General features: G+C 44.8%; 4 protein-coding genes across 7 annotated transcripts; 2 read left to right on the top strand and 2 right to left on the bottom strand.

Annotated features, from left to right (window-relative positions):
• Window positions 1-1,519: 1,519 nt before the first annotated feature.
• Window positions 1,520-6,076, bottom strand: LOC131664420 (cyclin-dependent kinase 11B-like). Of its 3 annotated transcripts, none has more exons than XM_058935477.1 (8): window positions 5,909-6,076; window positions 4,759-5,091; window positions 4,423-4,461; window positions 3,903-4,237; window positions 3,300-3,827; window positions 2,633-3,224; window positions 2,321-2,551; window positions 1,520-2,222 (listed from the first exon to the last, which is right to left on the bottom strand). In XM_058935477.1, the coding sequence occupies exons 1-8, from the start codon at window positions 5,986-5,988 to the stop codon at window positions 1,934-1,936; spliced, it is 2,427 nt and encodes an 808-aa protein (XP_058791460.1). In that variant the 5' UTR covers window positions 5,989-6,076; the 3' UTR covers window positions 1,520-1,933. The 3 variants fall into 3 exon arrangements, with proteins under 3 accessions (XP_058791460.1, XP_058791462.1, XP_058791461.1); XM_058935479.1 differs by lacking the exon at window positions 5,909-6,076 and adding an exon at window positions 5,161-5,372; XM_058935478.1 differs by lacking the exon at window positions 4,423-4,461.
• Window positions 6,077-6,293: 217 nt separating this feature from the next.
• On the bottom strand, window positions 6,294-8,597 carry LOC131664670 (26S proteasome regulatory subunit 8). The gene is made up of 6 exons (XM_058935971.1): window positions 8,366-8,597; window positions 7,981-8,236; window positions 7,730-7,874; window positions 6,969-7,606; window positions 6,604-6,879; window positions 6,294-6,532 (listed from the first exon to the last, which is right to left on the bottom strand). The coding sequence occupies exons 2-6, from the start codon at window positions 7,996-7,998 to the stop codon at window positions 6,392-6,394; spliced, it is 1,218 nt and encodes a 405-aa protein (XP_058791954.1). The 5' UTR covers window positions 7,999-8,236; window positions 8,366-8,597; the 3' UTR covers window positions 6,294-6,391.
• Window positions 8,598-8,749: 152 nt separating this feature from the next.
• Window positions 8,750-20,823, top strand: LOC131664671 (plasmolipin). 2 transcript variants are annotated; one of them, XM_058935974.1, is made up of 4 exons: window positions 8,750-9,055; window positions 19,143-19,292; window positions 19,382-19,480; window positions 19,788-20,823. In XM_058935974.1, the coding sequence occupies exons 1-4, from the start codon at window positions 8,921-8,923 to the stop codon at window positions 19,857-19,859; spliced, it is 456 nt and encodes a 151-aa protein (XP_058791957.1). In that variant the 5' UTR covers window positions 8,750-8,920; the 3' UTR covers window positions 19,860-20,823. The 2 variants fall into 2 exon arrangements, with proteins under 2 accessions (XP_058791957.1, XP_058791956.1); XM_058935973.1 differs by lacking the exon at window positions 8,750-9,055 and adding an exon at window positions 9,142-9,800.
• Window positions 9,814-19,121, top strand: LOC131664669 (dynein axonemal intermediate chain 3-like). The gene is made up of 6 exons (XM_058935970.1): window positions 9,814-15,576; window positions 15,652-16,124; window positions 16,187-16,764; window positions 16,824-17,628; window positions 17,693-17,992; window positions 18,058-19,121. Exons 1-6 carry the CDS (start codon window positions 15,222-15,224, stop codon window positions 18,571-18,573), a joined length of 3,027 nt encoding a protein of 1,008 aa, XP_058791953.1. The 5' UTR covers window positions 9,814-15,221; the 3' UTR covers window positions 18,574-19,121.
• Window positions 20,824-21,046: the final 223 nt, after the last annotated feature.

The following is a 21,046-nucleotide window of genomic DNA, read 5'->3' as shown; positions in this document are numbered from 1 at the left end:
ATGACGTAATTGGCGTATCGAAAAAAAGGAAAAAATCACGGGCCGATAATTCCACTATCGCGAGCGATCAACGACCTGCCGCATTATACTGGGCCTCCCCTATCTTAATCGTATCATTCGCTTATCCTCTTAAAGGCATAAACGCGCACGCCGGGTCACCTTTGCCATTTCTTTTCTTGGAATCGGCTTCCCTCGCCTCCCTCGACCACGATGGTTAAGCGATCACGAATACTCAATAATCGTTTCTTGCAGGCGCAACGACGCTGGATCAAAGGAATGCAGGATGCATGCGATTCGGCGTGTGCGAGTTACGTAGGGAATGAGACGTTGAAAAAAACGAGAAGCTTATGACGAAACGAGGCGCTCGAATTTCCATTTCTGCGAGTCAACTAAGATGTCCAGCGGATAAACTGATAATCTAATATAGACGTTTCCATTAAGTTTGCGCGGCTCAACGGTGTTTTGATCGGATGAACGTCGCGCACCGACAGACCGTTTTAAATATTCTCTCTGACGCAAGACGAAACTTATCTAGACGAAGGGCTGTCGCTCGCAGTACCTCGGTATCCCGGCGGTATAAAAGGTACGAGACCGCAAAGGTATCATCCACTGTTCTCGTGTACGTTTTGTCAATAACATCGGTACTTTGCAGCTAATAAGTCGCAAGGATTTCCAATTGTTAGCTTCGAAGAGTTACTCGAGTTGGAGGTAAGATCTTGAGAAAATTTGATTCGTTTTATTCAACATTTTTAAGTTGATTGATAGTGCTTTTTATTTTTTTTGAGAGCGTATGTCGATGAGTTAGAATTTATTTAACTTTCTAATTGGATTTTGCGGATTTTATTGAGTATATACGTCTATTTAAAAATAATTTTTAAAATATATATGTTTTAATATCACTTTGCAAAAGCTTTGCTTGATGTTACACTTTACCATTAAAACTTTAATGTTATTTTGTAACTTTTTGATAACATTTGTTAGAACACATTAGAAATCTGTAAACTAATATATTTTAAACCTATTGATGAATATGGAGTGTTGTAGTCGCAAGGATTTTCGACAATAGTATTTTTTACAAAGGGTTTTTATTGCAGTCTAGTGTACCAAACATCTTGGTCATTAGTGAAAACTTACTAGTAAAATCAATGCTTTTTTGCAAAAAAAAACTAAAAACCAGGTATCTTCTCATTTAAGGTGTATAAAATGGAATTTCGAGCGGATAGCCGTTTGATTCTTCTTTTAATCTTCTCAATCATCTGCTGCGTTTACGCGTCGATGGAAGATTCTTCTCAAAACATGTACTCCTATGGACGTTCAGTGGTAAATGTGATATCTATATTTTAGCGTTTATTTATTCTTTTTTTCTATTCAGTTGATATTGTGTGTGTTTAAGGACGTTGACTTGATCGCTAAATTGCTGCAAATGCCACCGCGATATTATCATCCCAAAAGAAATTCCGAGCTGATCAATTCTCTGTTGAGTCTACCTCAGAAAATGAACAACGCTGGGAAATAATGCATACCATAAAATTACCATCCTTAGCTGTGCTTATCGCGATGTGTATTAAATTACTAGTAACGAACAAAAAATAACAAAATATTATAATGATGATTGGCAATGAAATGTGCTTTTAGCTTGCAAACTAGATAATCTATAATTTGTAAAGATGTTATCAATATTAATGAAATAAATATATAACAGTTCTCCAGAAAAAAAAGTAAATTTCTATATTTACCAATGATGTCGGATTTATAATAAACAAACTCATAGTCTCAATCGTAAAAATGATCATTGATCAAAAATGAAAAACTTACGCATTCATTGTGATCATTGTATATTATACAATGATATACTTTACACTAAAGTTACTTTGTACATTCTTATGTATATAAGCTTTATTCTCCATCCCGTTGTTGGTTGCAAAAAGCACCGTCAAAATTTGATTTGGAAGCTTGGCTGACTGATCGCTTCTCTTGGACCCATGTGGAAGCCCCCATTGTCATCGTTGTCTTCCTCATCCATTATATCCGATAAAAATTTGAACTCACGACCACCACTCGGTGCCTGTGGCGAAGCATTCACCGTTCGTATGCCAAATTCTGACTTTGCTGGGTATGTTGGGAATAGGGCTGGATCAATTGGCTGAGGAGATTCCTTAAAGTAGCCATGTTCCAATGCCGCTTCCGCAGTTATTCTTTTCATTGGATCATATGTTAGAAGCCTGTAAGAAGGTAAAGTAATTAAAAAATTATCACACCTGCAAATGACGATACCTAATTAAGAATCTACAAAATTATTTCCAAATTTTTTTACACTCACTTATTTAGAAGCTCCATTCCCAAGTCAGATAGTTGTAAACGGAATCTTGATTTAATATTATTTACAGGATGCTGAGCAAAATTAATTTTTTTGACGAGAGGAAGTTTGGAATAACCAGGCCATATTTTGTCAGTTGGTGTGCCTAATTCCCGGTAAATCATGTTTATTAAGTCGATGTCTGATTTTCCAGGAAAATATGCTTCCATTTTCACCAGTTCTGCAAAGATACATCTGCAAATAAATAAATATTATTTACACTTGTACGTCTCTTTTTACAAAAGTTTTAGCGATATCAATTCCAAAAGCTCTTACCCAACGGACCACATATCGATTGGTGTACTATACTGTTTGCTACCAAGCAACAATTCCGGTGCGCGATACCAGAGAGTGACCACCATTGACGTATAATATTTCAAAGGTGAACCATATTCTCTAGCTAAACCAAAATCACCAACTTTCAAAATTCCTTTGTGACTGAGAAGTAAGTTGGACGTTTTCAAATCTCGATGCAAAATCCAGTTATCATGTAAATGTGCTACTGCTCGCAAAATTTGTTGCATGAGACATTTGATCTCGCCGGAAGAGAAGCAATGGTTCTTCGATTTCATCGTCTCCATCAGCGACTTTAAGTCATGTTCAACATAATCCATAACTATAAATATTTTGTCCATGTTACTGCCAACGACTATCTCTCGTACTGTTACAATATTGGGATGCTGTGCTTTAAGAAGTGTATTGATTTCTCGCAAGCTCGTTATGGGAAAGCCTTCTTTTTCTTTTTCCATTTTTAACCTTTTGAGAGCTACGATTTCTTTTGTCCGTCTATCCTCAGCTCTGTACACCACTCCGTATGTGCCTTCAGCTATTTTGTTCAAACACCTGTATTCTTCCACGCTCCGGCAACCTGCAATAAATATTCAATTTATAAAGATTTACAAAATTACCAAATCATCGGAGCATAGAAAAATAACATTCATACCTTGCACGGCGGGGAAATAAGGAGGTAGTTCGGCTTCTGCCTCGTTTTTAATTTCAACATAATCCGTGTGCCTGGTACCATTAGTATCGGCATAATACCTCGAATGATCCTCGTTTTCATTCCTATTATGACGATTCCGGTGCGGAGGACTAGGATCGTTGTAATCTGAGTGGTTTGATTCCGTTTCTTCGTCGTCCTCTTCTTCATCGCTACTTGAATTACTGGAATCCGACGATGATTCGGAGTTATGCACACTTTCATCTGATATCTGAACAACTGGGACTGACTTTTCCAGTTTTTTCAGTCGACGGGCGTCCCTTTCCAGACGAGCGCTTTCTTTTTGAAAGTTTATTTCACGTTCGGCGATGAGTAGCCTTTGACGACGAATTTCATGGTCCGTTTGTCGGGTCTCTTTCGTGAGAACCATGTGTTGCTCAGCCGCTATTGCTTCCATCCGTTCAAGCTCTTCGTATACATTTATGTCGATAGGTTGCTGCTGCTGATGCCTTGCCCGTCTTTCTCGATGTGCTATGAAATAATTAAAATACGTTCCCATTTCATTTCAAAATTGAATATTAAGTTATTCTGAAAGGTAGTCATTACCTATTTCCATATCTTTATCTCGTTCGTTCAGTTTGTCGTGTTTTCTGGACTTTTTATGTTTTTTCTCTTTACTGGAGCGATGTTGTACCAAAACTTCGTGTGTAATGGAACTCACATTTTGATCACTTAGTCTCTTATGTTTACTACTACGCGATGGCTCCTGGACTTCTTCGACGGCTGCGGCGGCTGCTGCTACTGCTGCAGCTATTCGCAATTCTCGACGTTCACGTAACTCGTCAGGACGTACTTCTCTTGTAGTACGCTCGTTACGTACTGTTGCGTATTCACGCGGTGCCAGAGGTTCTTCTCGTCGCTCTCGTCTCTTATCAATAAGCCTGCAAAGTTTTTAATAGTAAAATTAGTTATGATAAAGTTATTTCTTCGCGGCAAACTCTTTAGTTTTGTTGGTATTGCTCATTTTAATTAGACACAAGCAGATAGAATTTTTATGCAAGAAAGGAAATGGTTATACAGAAAGAGTATGGTGGCATTATATGAAATATAATAAAATACTTAATACCTGTTGGGCATTCTGCTTTGAGCGGTGCGACTAATATTACTTTGTTTCAAATCGTACATAAAAAAAATAAATAAAATAACATCAGTATTGGGGTATATATTGTTGAAACATACAAATTAAAAGAAAATAGATGTATTATAAAGAATGAAAATATTTAGAAAGTGCAAATGCAAAAATTAATTAATTTGTTCAAATTATTTGTATTTAAAGTAGAATAAATAAATTTTTTCTTCAAGTCTGATATCTTCTATTAATATTATTTAGGTCATATCACAAGTATATTTTGATCTAGTAATCAGACCAGCTATAATTTAATGATATAAGCAAACTTATTACCTCTCTCGCAAGTCTTCCATCAATCGTTCTCCTGTGCTACTAGTACGAACATCCTTTCTTTCGTGTCTAGATTCTTTTTCTCTTTTGGATGAAGAATCAGATTTTTTGGGCTTTTCTGAACTTTCCACCTCATACCTTCGATGCTTGATATCCCTGCTTTTATCTCTGTGCTTACCATCTTCATGATGTTGCCTCATCTTGTACTCTTTCACTTCCCTTCGATCACTTGAGTACTTTTCTTTTCGATGGGATGAAATTTTGTGATGTCTTGCAGCTACTTGTGGTGGTTTTATTTCTAGAGAATCTGTCATGATAGTGCTTCCTGATGAACGACTGCATCAAAATGTATAAATTAATTAAATATTATTTTCAAAATATTCATTTACTGTTAATACTATTTACAAAAATTTCATGTGCTGTCTCAATCAGAAATCTCCTACGTTAATTAAAACAGTTTGATACTTGTTTCTTTAACTGATTAACCTCACTTTTCGTTACCAAATAAAATAACTTTTCCCTCTAATTGATGATTCACCGTTTTTGAGAACATCGTACTTGTGCAACTAAAAAAAATCAGTTGAACTACAAACGTTTTACCATTATGATGTACATTATCAAAATAGTTTTTCGTTGACAAAAAGTGCACTACAAGAATAACGAATATATAACTGGATAAGGTCAGCTTACAGTTTAGGACAATAATAATGCATACATATATGCTACCGTTTCTTAATTCTTTCATATTATTACTAGTAGCGTGCATTTAATCATAAACCAAATATCAGAGATCTTCTTTACCAGCTTATTTGAGAAATCGATTGTTTACAAGCATTTCAATCCTATATACCGGACATAAACGGTGATCTTATGTTTGTATTTCTTGATTTTTTATCATTGTGAGAGGAGAACACTATTTTTTTTATTTTATGCAAGAGAAAGACAAGCTGGTTTAAGTTACGTCAAACTACTCAACTCAAACTATTAATCTTATAAAAATTCAGTATTTTACACTATTAAAAATTTCTTTTTATTAAATATTACAGTAATATATATTCTATGCTTATAATAGTTCATGAATCGAAAGTTATTGCAAAAAAAAACATTTGGCCTACTATTTACAATAACCTAGAAAATGTGCTAATCAACTCACTATCGTTTTCTTGGACTAGTTTTGATTTCACCTTCATCACTCTGATCATCCACGTCAATAACATATATTTCATCACTCATATTTCATATAAAGAGTAAAATAGAATTCCAGCAAATAAAATTACGAAATATTCACGGACACTTTGTTTATAACGAATCGCACTTGCGAATCGTGAAGCAGAAACATCCCACTAGGACTGTTTAGTGACCGTCACAATACCGCAAGGATTGGTATGATTATGATTCCGAATGAATATTTGATTATTGATTAATTATTTATACCAAATAAACACTGTTAAATGGAAATAGAAAAACGAAATTATCTTAACAAACGAAGAAAGATATCGAGGATTTATGATTTTAATTAATATCAACCAAATATTTGTTTAGTACTTTTTTATTATGCACATTGCATGGATTTATAAAATGTTTGCAACAATTATATTAAACTACAGTTCACAAAATAATACAAATCTCGATTTAATTACTTCCATAACTTCTTGATCGACATGTTTTTCTCGGAATCTTTTTGCATAACCTTTGCAACAGCCATTTCAAAGTCTTCCTGAGTAACATGAACTCTACGTTCTCTCAAAGCATACATACCAGCTTCTGTGCATACACCCTGGAAAATACAAACATGATGATTATCACTACTCATTTTTCATCAATTTTGAAAATTTGTGGTTTATTTACCTTTACTTCAGCACCAGAAGCACCAGGCATCAGTTCAGCAATTTTCCTTAAGTTTATACCACGAGTAAGATTCATTTTTCTTGAATGAATTTTTAGAATATCAAGACGGGCTTCCTCATTTGGAGGTGGGAATTCAATTTTACGGTCAATACGACCAGGACGCAAAAGAGCAGGATCTAGAATATCAATTCTGTTTGTTGCCATAATGACTTTGATGTTTTTTGTAGCTTCAAAACCATCTAGTTGATTTAATAGTTCTAACATGGTACGTTGAACCTAAAAACCAATAAAAATTAATTCCTAACAATATTTAAAGGAATTTTAGATGATCATATTAAATGCTTGTATGGTATAAAAGTATTTACCTCACTATCACCACCAGAACCAGACTCAATACGAGAACTGCCAATTGAATCAATTTCATCCATGAAAATAATGGATGGTGCATGTTCCCTAGCCATGACAAAAAGTTCTCTAACCATTCTTGATCCCTCTCCAATAAACTTCTGTACAAGTTCAGAACCGGATACTCTTATAAATGTACATTCTGTATGATGAGCTACTGCTCTTGCTAACAAAGTCTTGCCAGTACCAGGTGGTCCATACAAAAGTACTCCTTTGGGTTGAGCAATACCAAGAGCATCAAATAATTCAGGATGTTTGACTGGGAGTTCAATGACTTCCTTGATTTCCTTGATTTGTTTATCGAGACCACCTACCATTTCATATGTAGAGTCTGGAACTTTTTCCACCATCATAAGGGACACAAGAGGATCTAATTTGTTTGGCAGTATTTTGTGCAAAGTATAGCTTTCATTTCTCAAAGCAACTCTGGAATTCGGAGTAACATCATTGATGTCAATATTTTTGTCCAAGTCAACTACAAATTTGCCTTCTGGATGAACTTTTACAAGAACTTTCTTTTTATCCATAGGTTTGACTACTTCTCCAACATAAGAACCTTGTTCTTGTAAAAGCTGTAGCTCTTCACGAAGCATACGTACTAGAAAGATATATCAATGTAAATTGAAAACTTATAAGAAAAAAAATGTATGACAATTTGCTTGTTATATTATTAATCAAATGTTATGTCAAATTTCTATAAATGTATAAAAAATATAAACACCTTTCGCGTTGAGTTCATTTCTCTGTGCTTGTAGACGACGAAGGTTTTGACTCTTTTCAGCTACAATAAGCTGCAGTTCCTCAATTTTTTGAATATAATAAGGTTTGAAACCTTCACCTTTCATGGTTTTCTCATCGATCTCCATCTGAAAATAAAAATTTTTGTATAAAAAACATAATAATGAGTTATGATAATAGAACGATTTTGTTTCCGAGTTATAGGTTATCTCAGAGTTAAAAGTCAACACGTACCTTGTTTGTTAACGTCATTTTGAGTTTTTTAATCCAAAAAGTGCTCGAGACTTCTATTCTATTCAATGATTCATAGACTTTTAGGTTTTTATGGAGATAACTCGTATAAACAATACACTTTTCGAGTTAGCCTCCTGAAAATGCTTGTCACTGCCGCAGCCTACCTATAGGGATTTCGCTTTGTTACTAGATACCGTAAGCTTTAGTGATTTTATGGTTACGTTTGAACTTTGGAGTAAAAATAGGTGCGCGAATCCTAAAAAAATGCAAAATTTTATTTGTATAAATATTTTCAAGGCTCATAGTGTTTGGTTAGAATTTAGTAAAAACTTAATGATATATTTGACGAGCAAAGTTGAAATGGGTAATTTTCAAGTAGACGTACGTTTTTACATGGATATACGTGCGCGTGCAATGCAATTGTCAAGTGGTCCATTTTATCATGACTCTAGACCACTAAAAATCGAATTTCCACAGGCCGAGCACACGCGATTCTCAAGCCGTCTCGGTGTACGTCCGCCCGAGTCGACCAATGGCGATTGTGAAAAGTTGCAGTGCGGCCGGAAGGAGAGCGGAGAGGCGAGTAATAGGCACGTCGAGTATACCGATCTCTGTGTACGGTCGCGCCCCACAATCCGTCGCGGTACCATTCGAGAGATGAGTCAATCGAGTCCGCGATACCGCGACGGCAGCGGCGGCAGGGCAGCTCGCGCGCCGGGTGGGGAAGAGAGCGAGCGAGAGGAATCGGCGTTGGCGCGCGGCCGCATTCAGTGTCCGGTCTCGCGTCGCTCGCCGTGCACGCGACCTGCAACGCGAGTGGCCCGTCGCGCGATCTTCCTCGCTGAGTAGTTCTCCGCCGCAGGCGTCCAAGATTGGTGTTATAGTCGCAAAGCCGGTGGAGGTGGTTGCCGCTGGCGGTGACGGGCGAGCAGCCAGTGGCATGATGTCAGAGAGCGTGACGGTGACAGTGCAGAACGGCTCCAACAGCAGACCGAGCGGCCAGGGATCGGCGAGCCTCGTCATGAATCCCGATTACTTTCGCAGCCTGCCTGGCCTGATCAAGCTCGCTCAGCTGGTGAGTGCCTGGCGGTGAGCGCAGCAGCTCGCTGCGTCGATATGGGCGTGGGAGAGGCAACGCTCTCGGCGACGATTTAAAAATAAAGCCTCGCCCCATTGTGGCCGCCGCCAATGCCGTTTTTAGCGTTGCGCTTCTCGGCTCCCGTCGGCCCGTCGCCGGACGCCTGCGCGTGCGTGCCGCCTCGTGCGTTCGGCCTTGCGCGACCAGCGAACTGCAGCGGTCGCTGTTTCGACGGATGTGGCTGCCGATTCGCAGTCACTCGCGAAGCTTGCGGCGCCCTTTCGTGCGCGCGCTCGCCTTCGCGGCCGACGCGATCGGCGCGAAGTCAGACTCCCGAGCGAGTATTGCGTAACGGCCGGCGGCGCGCGGATAGGAGACGCGCGACGTCGCGCGAAGCGATAACAGGCAGAAAGCGGGAGAAGGAGAACGAAAAGAGAGATACGCGGAGCGCGAGCCTACACGCCCGAGCGTGCGCGAGGGAAGGGATCGCGGCGACCGGAGGCGGCGTCGGCGAGACGGCGGCGCGAGCTTACGGCGCGCCTTCAGTCGAGTGCGGCGCGCGGCGGTCGTTGCAACAGGTGTGTGCCGAGCAGACGAGTCCATGATGACGGAGAGCGTGTCGGTGACGGTGCAGCCGGGCAACAGCCAGCCAGCCGGCAGCAAGGATGGCAGGCTGGCCGGACTCAAACTCAGTCCGCTCTACTTCAGGACCATCCCGGGGATGCTGAAGCTCGCTCAGCTGGTGAGTGCGGACGTCGCGCCTACGCGCGGCCCGAGTGCCTTGGTTCCTCGACCCTGCGGCGGCCGAGTTGTTCCGAGCATCTGCCTCGACGCCGTCGGATGCAACCTCGATCGGCGGCCGCGAATTCGCCTGCCTCGTCCGGCCCGTTCGCTTCTTCTTATTTTCGTCGTGACGTAAGCGAGAGGGCGGCCTTCGCCGGACTCGTGCACGCGCGTCGTCGCGAGTTCTTTCTCAGCACACCCGTGCGACCAGATTTCGCAAGCTCTTCGCTGTTCCGCAGGCGCGGGGGAAGCAAGCTCGAACGTCGACTTTGTCGAAGCGACGCGGCACTGTGTTTCACCCTCGTGAAAAATGAAAAGGAAAAAACAAAGAAAACAAGAATCGATCGTCGCGAAAAGCAACGTCGGCACGGACTAGAGGGTACGCGCGCGTCGAATCGCCGACCGGTTTGTCCCCTCTCGCGTCCGAGACCGAGAGCTTACGCAACGCGCGCGTACACGCACGCGAACGGCTGCCCCTGTGTCGCCGCGCGACTCCAAAACGCTCTCCTCTAAGTCAGCGTCTATAGCGAGTCGGGTCGATTCAGCCGTGCGTCTTTTCGCGCCGGATCGATAACGATTGTCTCGACGTTCCGCGAACCGCGACTGCGAGCCGCTGCTCGAACGACGCACGTCCTCTGGCGCGAAGCTCGTGCGCTTCGTCCGGACGGCCGCTAATCCAACGCCCAAATACACCTCTCCGCGATCTGCGCACACGCAAGCTCGTCCAAAGTTGGGGTGAGGGAGGGGGGAGGGCGGCGAGGATCGATCGATTCGACTTTCGCGTCGCGCGTTCCATCGACTTCGTACTCCGGCATTCTTAGCTTATCGATGAGCCGCGTGCTACTGCCCGAGCGAGCGCCCGCAGCAGAATAGGCATTCTCCGCGGAGGCCGCGCGGCAACGAGCAGTTCTGTTTCGCGCGACGACGTTGAACTTGCATCGGCGTGTAACGGTAAAGGCCGGTCGTGCGCGCACGCCGCGGCGCACAACCGTTCGACGCGTGTTACCCTCGGGCGCGCGGATCGCGATACGTGGGCCCTCGACGATCGTCGACGTAGCCGAGCCGCAGGGAGACGCGAGCGCGCGCTGCTCTTATCGCGACGAGTTCTCCGACGAGCATCGGCCGCTGGCTGTTCCAATTGGTACAAGCCGACCGAGCTGGCGCGACACCGAGTAGTTGTGCGACAGGCGCGCGATGCCACGCGGTCGTACCACTCGTCGCTATATTCGGCGACTATTCGCGCAGGTGATTCAGTTTCCGTCGATGAGCAACTGTCTTTATCTCCGAGGGGGAGAAAAGCTAAGAGACAATGTACGCTTATCTCGCAGGGCCGTCGGTTCTTCCGCTGCGTCGATCGAACGGCAAACGCGCGAGCCGCTTCTTCAAATCACCGTTGCCGCTCGTTTCCGAGAGGGAGAGAGAGAGAGAGAGAGAGAGAGATAGAGATAAGAACGAGAGCCTTCGATCGCCGTCGCGCCTGGCAGTCAGCCGTATAGCGCGCGGCTTCGTTTCGATTTCTTGCCTCGCGCAAAAGTTTGCCAATGTCGCGGCACCGACGAGGGTCGTCGGCTGCGTACCGCGCTGTGGGTCGGTGTCGCGCGAGCCGCCGACGGTTTTCTATAGCGCCCGAATAGACCGGCGAGGAGGCAGAAGTCGATCGAGCGAGAGAACGGGAATGCGCGAGGCCGTGGCGTGGCATTCCAGGCGTTAACAGTTGCGTGGACGTGGTGTGCCACATAAAGCAGGCGACCAAGTCGGACGCAGCACCTGGATGTGTTTAGAACCGCGCGCGAGTGGCTTCCTCGATCAACGGTATATTTTCGCTCGAGAGCGTCCTTGATCACTTGGCTTTTCGGAACGGGTCGTCCGTGGCTCCGTTGTTGTTTGTTACGCTCGATGGAAAATACGCCGGAGCGTTGACCGAAGGTCGTGTACTTCCAACGAAAACAGTGCGCATAGGTGCCAAGGTCGCTGCTTTTATTTGCCTTTTTGCCCGTTTGCTTTTTATTATTTCATTGGTTTCATTGGGCGCACGCGTGCTCTCGGCACGAATGACTTTTACAAAAGTCACACTCCCAATTAGTCAGCTTGCGTACGCGTGCAAAGCTGTAGCGGTTCTGCGCGCGACAAGTGTGTACGTGGCTGTCGCACGACTGCTGGTCGGCGGAGCGCTATTGATTCTCCATTTTCGTCAGCTGGAAAGACGTCGGGCGTGCCGCCGGCGCGGCCTCGTCGCGCTCCTCGCGAGGCAGCCGAGCAGTTCGGCACGAGCGCGCGGCGAACTTCCGGCGCGCCGCCGGCTCCGCCTTCCTACTGCGCACGTGCGCGCGTTTGGAATATCGCTGCGTGTGCGCTTCGTCGTGGCCGACGCTCGCGAACAAAAGCGTGCCGGGTTTCTCGTCTCGACGAAGACGATATGCCCCCGCCGCTGGCACTCTTCCTCGGCCGAGCGAGGGGGCTGCGTCGGGACAGTCCGTCTCCGTCGAACGGACTCGCGTCTAATTTTACGAAGCTCGCCATCGATGTCAGGGCGAAGCGGACGGCAGCGCGAGCTATCGAGCGCGCGGCCGCGTCGAGCGCTAGGCGAGCGCTTTCGCTTTCAAGGAGTCCAATAATCTCGCATATTTATATCGATTGGGCGCGGCGCTCAGCAGGCAGCGACGACGCGCTTTTAGATTCGCGTGATAGACAAGGCCGCGGCGGAACGAAACGACGCGCGAGCGGAGCGCCGAGAACTGGAGGAAGCGCGCTTTCCCGCGGCGAAGCTCGTCGCCGGCTCGAAAAGCTCGCCGCGCGTTTGTTGCACGGTGGACTATAATTTGCCGGTGAGTGTATACGCGCCGCTATTTATAGCCATGCGGACTCGCGAGAGCAGCTTGCCAGCGAGCATTGAACTCGATTTCAGCGTCTCGCGCGAGTAGCCGGCGTAGTCGACGATTAATCGCGGCGAGATCGACACCCGGCGATGTTCAAAAAATTTGGCCGATGATGTTAAGCTCGACGAGCATCGGCTATACGTAACGGCTTGGCGGGATGTCACCGATATGTTCTCGACGGCGCACTACCGGACGACTCTCTTTCCTCGTGAGCGCGTGGTAAGGACGAATCGCGTCGCCGTGAGTTATGGATGGCCAACTTGAAAAATAGAGCTTACGGCTTCGTTGCGTAAAGCGCTACGGGCGGCTCTACGCCTTGGTTTTTCGTTGTGTTGCAAGTTCGGTCGAATCGATTGTTTGCCGAGTGACCACCCAATCTCGTATCGATCAACGGAGCTTTCCCGAGACGCGCGGAGTCGCGGTCGACCGTAAAAGAAGAAAAAACCACGTCGCATTGTCTGGAACATGTCAATTCCCAAACAAACTTGGCCGGAGAAGAGAAAAAAAGGAAACTCCCACGCCCGAAAGTTATTCGACCTTCTTATGCGACAAAGGAAAAGAAAGAGTGAGAGAGAGAGAGAGAGAGAAGCAGCGACGTGCGCGCGAAGGCCGCAGAGGTAGGAGACTTCCCAGTGCTCTCCACGCCCACGCCCACGCATCGCAAATACGATTGCGTAACGGCGACGTATTACAGCCAAGTGGGTCGAGACGCTGTCGTGAAGCTTCGATCTGGTCGGATACTCGCGCGAAGAGAACTGGCGCTATCTTATCTTTTGGGCCGCTAGGACCGGATTAGCGACAGGTTCGTCCCGAGGGCCTGGGCACGCTGGTCCCGCGAGCGCTTCCTCCTGGCGACGAGCCTCGCGTCAACTATGCTAATCGCGTTAGCGCGTCCGCCGAAGGCTCGCTTTCTCTCGCGAAAAGAAGCGCGTCGTCGGAGTGCAGGCGCGCGAGGCGAGCGCGCCTCGAAATATCGACATACATGGTCGCGCTGCGCTCCTGCGCGCGCGTACCGTTATGTATGGCTGGCGCCGCGGACATGCGAATCTCAGGCGCGGGGCCACGCCGCCGTTTCTGCGCGATTGTCGCCTGAACGCCCGCCGCCTGCGTGACGGAAGGCGAACCGCGGCGGAGTGCGGTGCCTCGTTAACGCTCGACTCGATCGAGCGACATTCGCGTCGCGACGGCTTGCCCCTTCCCCCCGCCCGCCGGTCGTCTCAGGAGGGACGCTGCTGTCTCGTCGTCGATTCATCATTGTTTGCGCTTGCTCGACAGACAGACGGCCCGTTGCGTGGCGCGATTTTCGCGAGAAAACACGGCCTCGGCCGAGTCTCAAAGCCAGCAAAAGAGACTCGCAGTCGCGCTTCGTCGTCGCGGAGCCGCATGTAGGTCATTGGCTCTTTTACCAGAGTCCCTCGGCTCTCGCAAAGAAAGTCGCTCGGCGAGTCTCTCGCGCACAACGCCGAGTGGCTTTATTTGATCGTCGTCGTTTCTCTGACCCGACCCCTCGTCACTTACCTTTGGAATCTCATTATCACGGACGACGAGTTGCGTTAACGCTTACCGCGATCGCTCTATTCTTAGAGCGCAAAGCTAGTCGATCGTGGTCCCGGGATGATCGTTCTCAAACGACTCGTTTCGCTTCGAACGCGGCAATGAAAAATTCACGATGATCGGGCTCCGAGTCGACAGACAGCGATCTATTCTCGTAGAGTTTGTCGCGACAATTGTACCAAATGCAAATGCCGATCGTTTCGCTTTATTGTTTTTTTTTTTTTTTTTGCGTCTTACCGGCACTTACATATTTAACTCGTCTGACATTCGCATGCCACGGCTTCGCTAAAAAATCGTAATAACGAATGATTTATTCACAGATATATCTTTCCTATTGAAACTTGAAAAGTCACACGTTCTTTTTGAACTGCGTGTCTTTAAAAGAACTTTATGCGTTAATTTCACCTTGGAAGATGTCCTAAATGCTGTACTAGATTGTTTTAGCAAGCAGTTATTTTAATGGACTGCTTGGTTTGCGCGCGCTCGGAACAAAAAAAAAGTGATCTAATTGTCGTGTCGTCGAGCGAATTCCACCCGTTAAATAATGCGGCAGCATGAAAATGCCGATAGTTCTCACGTAATGAGAAAGTCCCGGCGATCGTTACGAAGCATAATGACGCATAAGCGCTCGAGCTTTTACTCAGGCGTAATGTTCGCTCCGCGAAAATCCCGAGTACGAGTATTTCCCTGGCGGCGAGCTTCTCTCGTAACGAGCGAGCGTGCGAGTGGCTCGACGCAGAGAGACCGTTGCAGCAGCAGCAGCAGCTCGCCGAGTGAAAGTGAAAACGCTCGTGCCGCGCGAGACGTGTGCGCTCTCGCGGCGCGGCGCAGGAATCCCGCTTCTAATTGTCGCGCGCGCGCGTTTGCCAGTGAGCGAGGAGCGGCGGAAGCCACGCGGGCGCGCGCCGCAAGGAGGAAGCGAGGGTTTCCGCGGCGGAGCGCGCCGGGGAATGCAAATCGAGCGGCGTGCCTTGGTAACGCGCCCGAGGAAGCGTTGGATCGATGGCCGCGCGACAGTCATGACGCGCGAGCGGCCACGCTTCGGTCGCTCTCCGCTGGCCGTCGAGTCCGACGACATCGTCGCCGTCAAGTTGGCCGCCGACGCGCAACGACGCCTCGGCTGCGTGGTCAACGAGCACGTGTTCCTCGAGTGTCCTTACGCCTTTGTGCCGCGCGACGAGCTTCTGGACGTCGCCCGAGGGTCGGGCTCGCCGTTGAACGCTATCGCGGATCGGATCAAAGCGAGGAGTGCGCCTGAACTGCTGGTGGGATACGCTTCCGACGAGATCGAGCCCAGGGAATCTGGTGCGAAATAAATTTTCATTCATCATTCCGAATGATTTTGAGATAGAAGTCGTCTTGAATTTCAAACGTGCGCAGGTGATTTCGTGATCTGCTTGACGGAAGAAAGTACGCGAGCTTTGGTCTCTCACAATCGCACGATCACCAAGAGCATTCTGAAGCTCGTGCAAGAAGCGATTCGAAAATCTCCGAGACCATGGACGGATTTGGGATCGACGGTCCAATGCGAGGACAACTTTTTGAATACTAGTCGATCGTTGTTTAAAATCGACCTGCATCTGCCGATATCTGAACTATGTCGACCGAGATCTTTAACGGATTGTGGCCCAGATGATACCAGAGATGGTTGCGTCGAATTGACACCGTTGTACGAGACGTTTGATAATGTTGAGTTTACGACCATATCGCAAGCTTGTCAGACAAATCTTGGAAACGCAGATGCAGAAGCGCAGACTTATCCTGGAAATCCGAAGCATCAGTGGACGCAGTATGAACTCGAGATACCAAACGAGTTTACGGCGATTTGGAAGGGTAGAGACGAGAAACGACAGGTAAATGAAATCCGAAATTCCGAATTGAACGAAGGATTAAATCACGTCTTTTTAAAATCAAGGAGGAAGACAAAGAAAAGAAAGATCGAGAAAGTTCATCCGAGAACAAAGACGAAGAAGACACCGAGGTTGAAAAGACCGAAGAAGAGATAGCACGCGAAGAGAAGCGCCGCCATGAATGGGAAAAGCTGAGCGAATTCTTGAAAACTCACGTAGATAGGATGATCGATACAATCTCGTTTAACGCTTCAACAAATCTCTACAGAAACGACGTTGCCAACTTGGCTAGCAAAAATTGGCTACCGATGTTCGTCGATCCCTGCAGCAACTACGAGAATCGAGCGACTTTGATCGATTTGAAGGCAATAGGCAATAGATATCTCTTCTCGATGTCTTGGCATTGCGAATTGGACGATATTTTGGCGTGCGTTTACTTGGATCAACGCGCCACAAGAGAGTCGTTGATCGCTGTTTGGTCACTTGAAACTCCACTTCAGCCGAAAATGGTTTTAAAGTGCGAGGAGAAAGTTTCTATCATCGCGTTTTGTCCGTCGGCTGATTATACGAATGTGATTGTCGGAGGATGTTTAGATGGAACGATCGTCTTGTGGGATATTAATCGGCAAATATTGACGTCCAAGTACGTATAATTAAACTCGCTTTCTTTTTAAACATTCATTGACATATCGTATGTTGAAGTATACATCTCCAAGAATTGCCAATCGAAGAAGCAAAAATCACCGGTTCGTCCAGAAAATCTCAAAAGCTTACGATAACCAGCATCCAGTGGTTACCATTCTGGTGTCGAATCGCGTCCGACGGTAACTTCCAAAAAATCTCAGTCGACTCTCCAAGAGATAAAAGAAGTTGCTTCGCTACATCCTCAACGGATGGTACGATATTTTTTTGGAGCTTGCCGAAATCCTTGTCAACTCTAGCAACAGCTCGCAGTCCTCTAGACATGAACATCTCGCCAATCTACCAGTTGATTCTCGAGAAACTTGACGATAAAGTACCAACCCGTGTATCCATTACTAGTTTTCTTCTCCCTCTAGCAAAAAACGAAGAGTCCTCAAGTTTGAGTATTCGCGATCAAACGGATCTCGAACGTCTTCGTAAAGTCTTCGTGGGCACCTTTACAGGTGAAATCCTTTATTGTGGCTGGGAAAGTCAAACTTTCGCTGTTGACTCGAGCAACAAGGAAGTCTGCAAAATAATCCAGAGATGTAACGTTCATGATGGCATTGTGAGGTGTATGGTCAAGGCATCTCATCTCGACGACGTGTTTCTTACCGTGGGAGGTAGAGTATTCGCGATATGGAAGGAGGACTTTCCACAAGCACCGATATTTCACAGCAGATCAAAGGATGAGAGATACGGTGAAGGGTGCTGGAGTGGAAGATCAGGGATGTTTATACTTACGAGACTGGATGGTAGGTTTGAGGTTTGGGATTTGAAGAGGAAGGCTGATCAACCTATTCGGCTACAGACTGTGTCGGAAAAGGTACCAGCAAAAGTTCAGTAAAATTTGGAGAACAAATAATTCATATTTTTGAATATGGATATAGGTGACACCGTATATCTGTTCGAGTCCATTGTGTTATCGACAGAAACTCTTATCAGTACTGGATGGTGTTTCGACTGTTAGAGTCTTCGTAGAACCAGACGAATGTGTAATTGATGAAGATTTGGAACGAGTAGAGTGGTTCGAGGAATTCGCTTGGAGAGAAACCAAACGCAAGCTCGACTTTCATCGATGGCAGGATGAGTATCTGTCGAAAAATCCCGTTGCCTTGCGCCGTAAACAAGAGCGCGAGCAGGTCGAGATTAACAAACGACATCAGGAAGCGAGAGAACGATTTTTGAAGGTATGCGATAGCGATATGGTGCGTCACGAACGGATGGTTTTAATTTTTGTCTCAACTTGTTAAAGGAGCAAGAAGCACAAGCTCGCGCGGAAGAGGAAAGCAAATTAGCTAAACGCCGAGTTTCAAAAACGGTAATTTTGCGCAGAAACGAGCGCTCGCGTGCAGAAGCCATCCTCCTGCAGAAGAAAGGCTTCGTCCCAGCTGAACTCGAGGAGAAGCGAAAACCCTTGGTCGATCTCGAAGATTTACGTCGAGTTCAGGCGCAGAAGATCAGCGAAGATCTGAACCGAGCTGACGAGCTGTTAAAGAAAAGTTTAGCTAGAAAAATACCGGAGATGAAGATCGTCGAAGATGAAAATGAAGCCGAAAGCGTGGCAAGATTCGTACCGAAAAGTAAACAAGATTACGAGCAAGAGTTCAAGGCAGTAAAAGAGGAATTGACCAAGAAAATTAAGGAGCAATCTTACTTTCCGAGCTTCGATTGGAAGACAGCAATGCGTACCGGTGCCGAAAGAATGCAAAATGCTAAAAGAAGAGAATTGCAGGATCGATATTTGCAAAAATACGCGAAAATTCAATGAAATTAAACAGTTGTGTTTTACTGCTCACCTGCCATTCTACAAATACCTTAAAAAATAAATAAAAGGCGACGTCGAAAGCATATAGCAATTGAAAATCCTCGCAAATCTTAATCGTCCACGTGCGCCTAACAATTTAATCTCCGTCTATTTTCTCGCAGACTCTCGACTAAACCTCGAAGCATGCTTTTTATCTCGGCGGAGTATTATTCGCATCGTATTGTCCCGGAATAGCCATAAGATAGTGCACATATTCAAGTTGGCTTTTCTTGACAATGCATCGCTCGCGATAAAGAAAAAAGAATCACAATGGCGAGAGGGTTTATTTAAAACGTTGCCGATAAGTGTAATTTGTCATTTTTAATTTGTACTTTTTAATTTGTTATTATTTTAAACTTTATAAGATGAATATGCGAAATAAATCGTAAAAAAATCTGTTGTCATATATATTAGATTATTATTTACCGAAACGTGTGTGAATTGTAAAAGCTCAACAGTGTCTGGCGTAAAGTCTCGAAAATAATACATTCTTCGTAAAATTTGAATCTAAAATTTACCATTTCAACTTTCAGATTCTCGGTATCATATGTATGGCATTGGGTGGACATGGATGGTACATGTTTGTCTGTGCTGCAGCGTTCGTTATTACATTGATTTGGTGTGTTATCTACTTTTTCTCTGTACGAGAATCCCTCAGTTTACCTATAAACTGGATACTGACGGTAAAGTCACTTAAAATTTTTCATATACTTGAATGAATTAGTTGAACTCTCTTGTATGTACTAATGATTGAACATTTGTATCTTTTTAGGAATTATTAAATACTGCAATCTGGACCGTCCTCTACTTCACTGCATTCATAGTCCAAATAACAACTTTATTTCATTGGGGAGTGTACGTGGCTGGAGCGGTAAACGACTATGATATTTATTTCATAAAGTCATCCTTTCAATCGTCATTTTTAAATCCTGCCTTTTTACAACCAATAAATAATTTTGATAGTATGAAATAAGAAATAACGCACCCGCCAGTCCTTTATACTTAACGAAACTTGACTTTGACGACTTATTTACGACTATGTGTTCAAACTATTTTCAAAAACTGTTGTTAAAATGTTATTAAACTCATGATATGTCAGTCAAATCAAGTCGCAAGCTCATTTTCCAAAAGCTACTTCTTCCGCAAATCACTCTAACGGCATTTTCCTCCATTTTCAGGTATTCTGCATCCTGAACACTCTGATCTACGCAGCAGGCGCCTACTTTCTGTACCTGGAATACAAGAACTAGTAATATCGCATCGGCGAGCGTCGAACGCACATCAGTTATACACCGAGTCATATCTCTCTTTCTCTCTCAAAGAAGTCCTCAGAACTGGCCGAAAGCACGCGTCGCCACAAACAAAAAGCTCATTATTTCCCATCGACGTTCACTTTCCTTTCACTTAGAATTTTGTTTGAAAGCTGCCTAACGTTCTCGAGTTGTCGCACGGCGATCGTCCGAGAACAATTTTTATACTTAAAAAGAGGGGGGTTAACACGCTCGCATGTAAAGCGACCATTATAACGCTTGACACTAAACACACACACACACACACACACACACACATACACACCCACACACACAGTGCCTTATATGTATACATACCCGTTTGTCATTTTTGCCTAGCCACACTTCTATTCCGCACGAATCGATGTACTCGTCGCGCGCGCGAGTTTGTTTGCGACTGTTTGTTGTCCGTTCACTAATTCTCCCGTCGTTCGCCAATTTGTCCACGTCGGGTGTAATTCTCTTCTAACGATATCGAAACGCAAGGGGCAGCCTGTGTTTGAGCGACGGGTCATTGTCCATCGATTCACCGTTTAAACAAGAATGGAAAAAAAAAAACATAATATATATGCAAAGAAGGTATGGCGTTTATTATTGCGTGGACAGCTGCATTTACTAAAAAAAAAGAAGAATACCGAGTGTCGTCATTTCTATAACAGATTATTATATATTTGTTACTTGTTAAACGAAGATAGTCGAGTTTTTAATATAAAAATGAAAAGTATATTTATTTATCTTATTGTAACAATTGTCTAATATATTAATAATTTTTCAGCATTAATCTGTATCAATGTATTTGTATGATTGAGCAGCGTAAAAGAAAAAGCTTTCTTTTTCCTCTTTTGTATAATAATATAAATACGGTCGTTCTGTATTTATTATTATGCCGTACATCCGAGTCGCTATTTTTACGTCGAAATAATTACTGAACAAAGAGTTATAATAAAAATAATGCGTACAAAGATTTGAAAAAAGGACACAAGCTGTCAACGATTGTTACGCGCGAAGCTTGTCATCGATTAGCTTAAACGCTGAGGAAAATAATTCGAGTTCAGTTTTATCGGCTAAATCATAGTCATTTCTATCTCCATTTTTGAAAAATATTTTTCGCGCGTAACAATAATCGATTATGCTGTATATAACAAACA

Source organism: Phymastichus coffea, unplaced genomic scaffold (genome assembly GCF_024137745.1).
Source record: "Phymastichus coffea isolate CEN01 unplaced genomic scaffold, Cenicafe_Pcof_1.1 PCOF00044, whole genome shotgun sequence".
Taxonomy (NCBI): domain Eukaryota; kingdom Metazoa; phylum Arthropoda; class Insecta; order Hymenoptera; family Eulophidae; genus Phymastichus; species Phymastichus coffea.
This window is presented reverse-complemented; position numbering and strand designations above follow the sequence as displayed.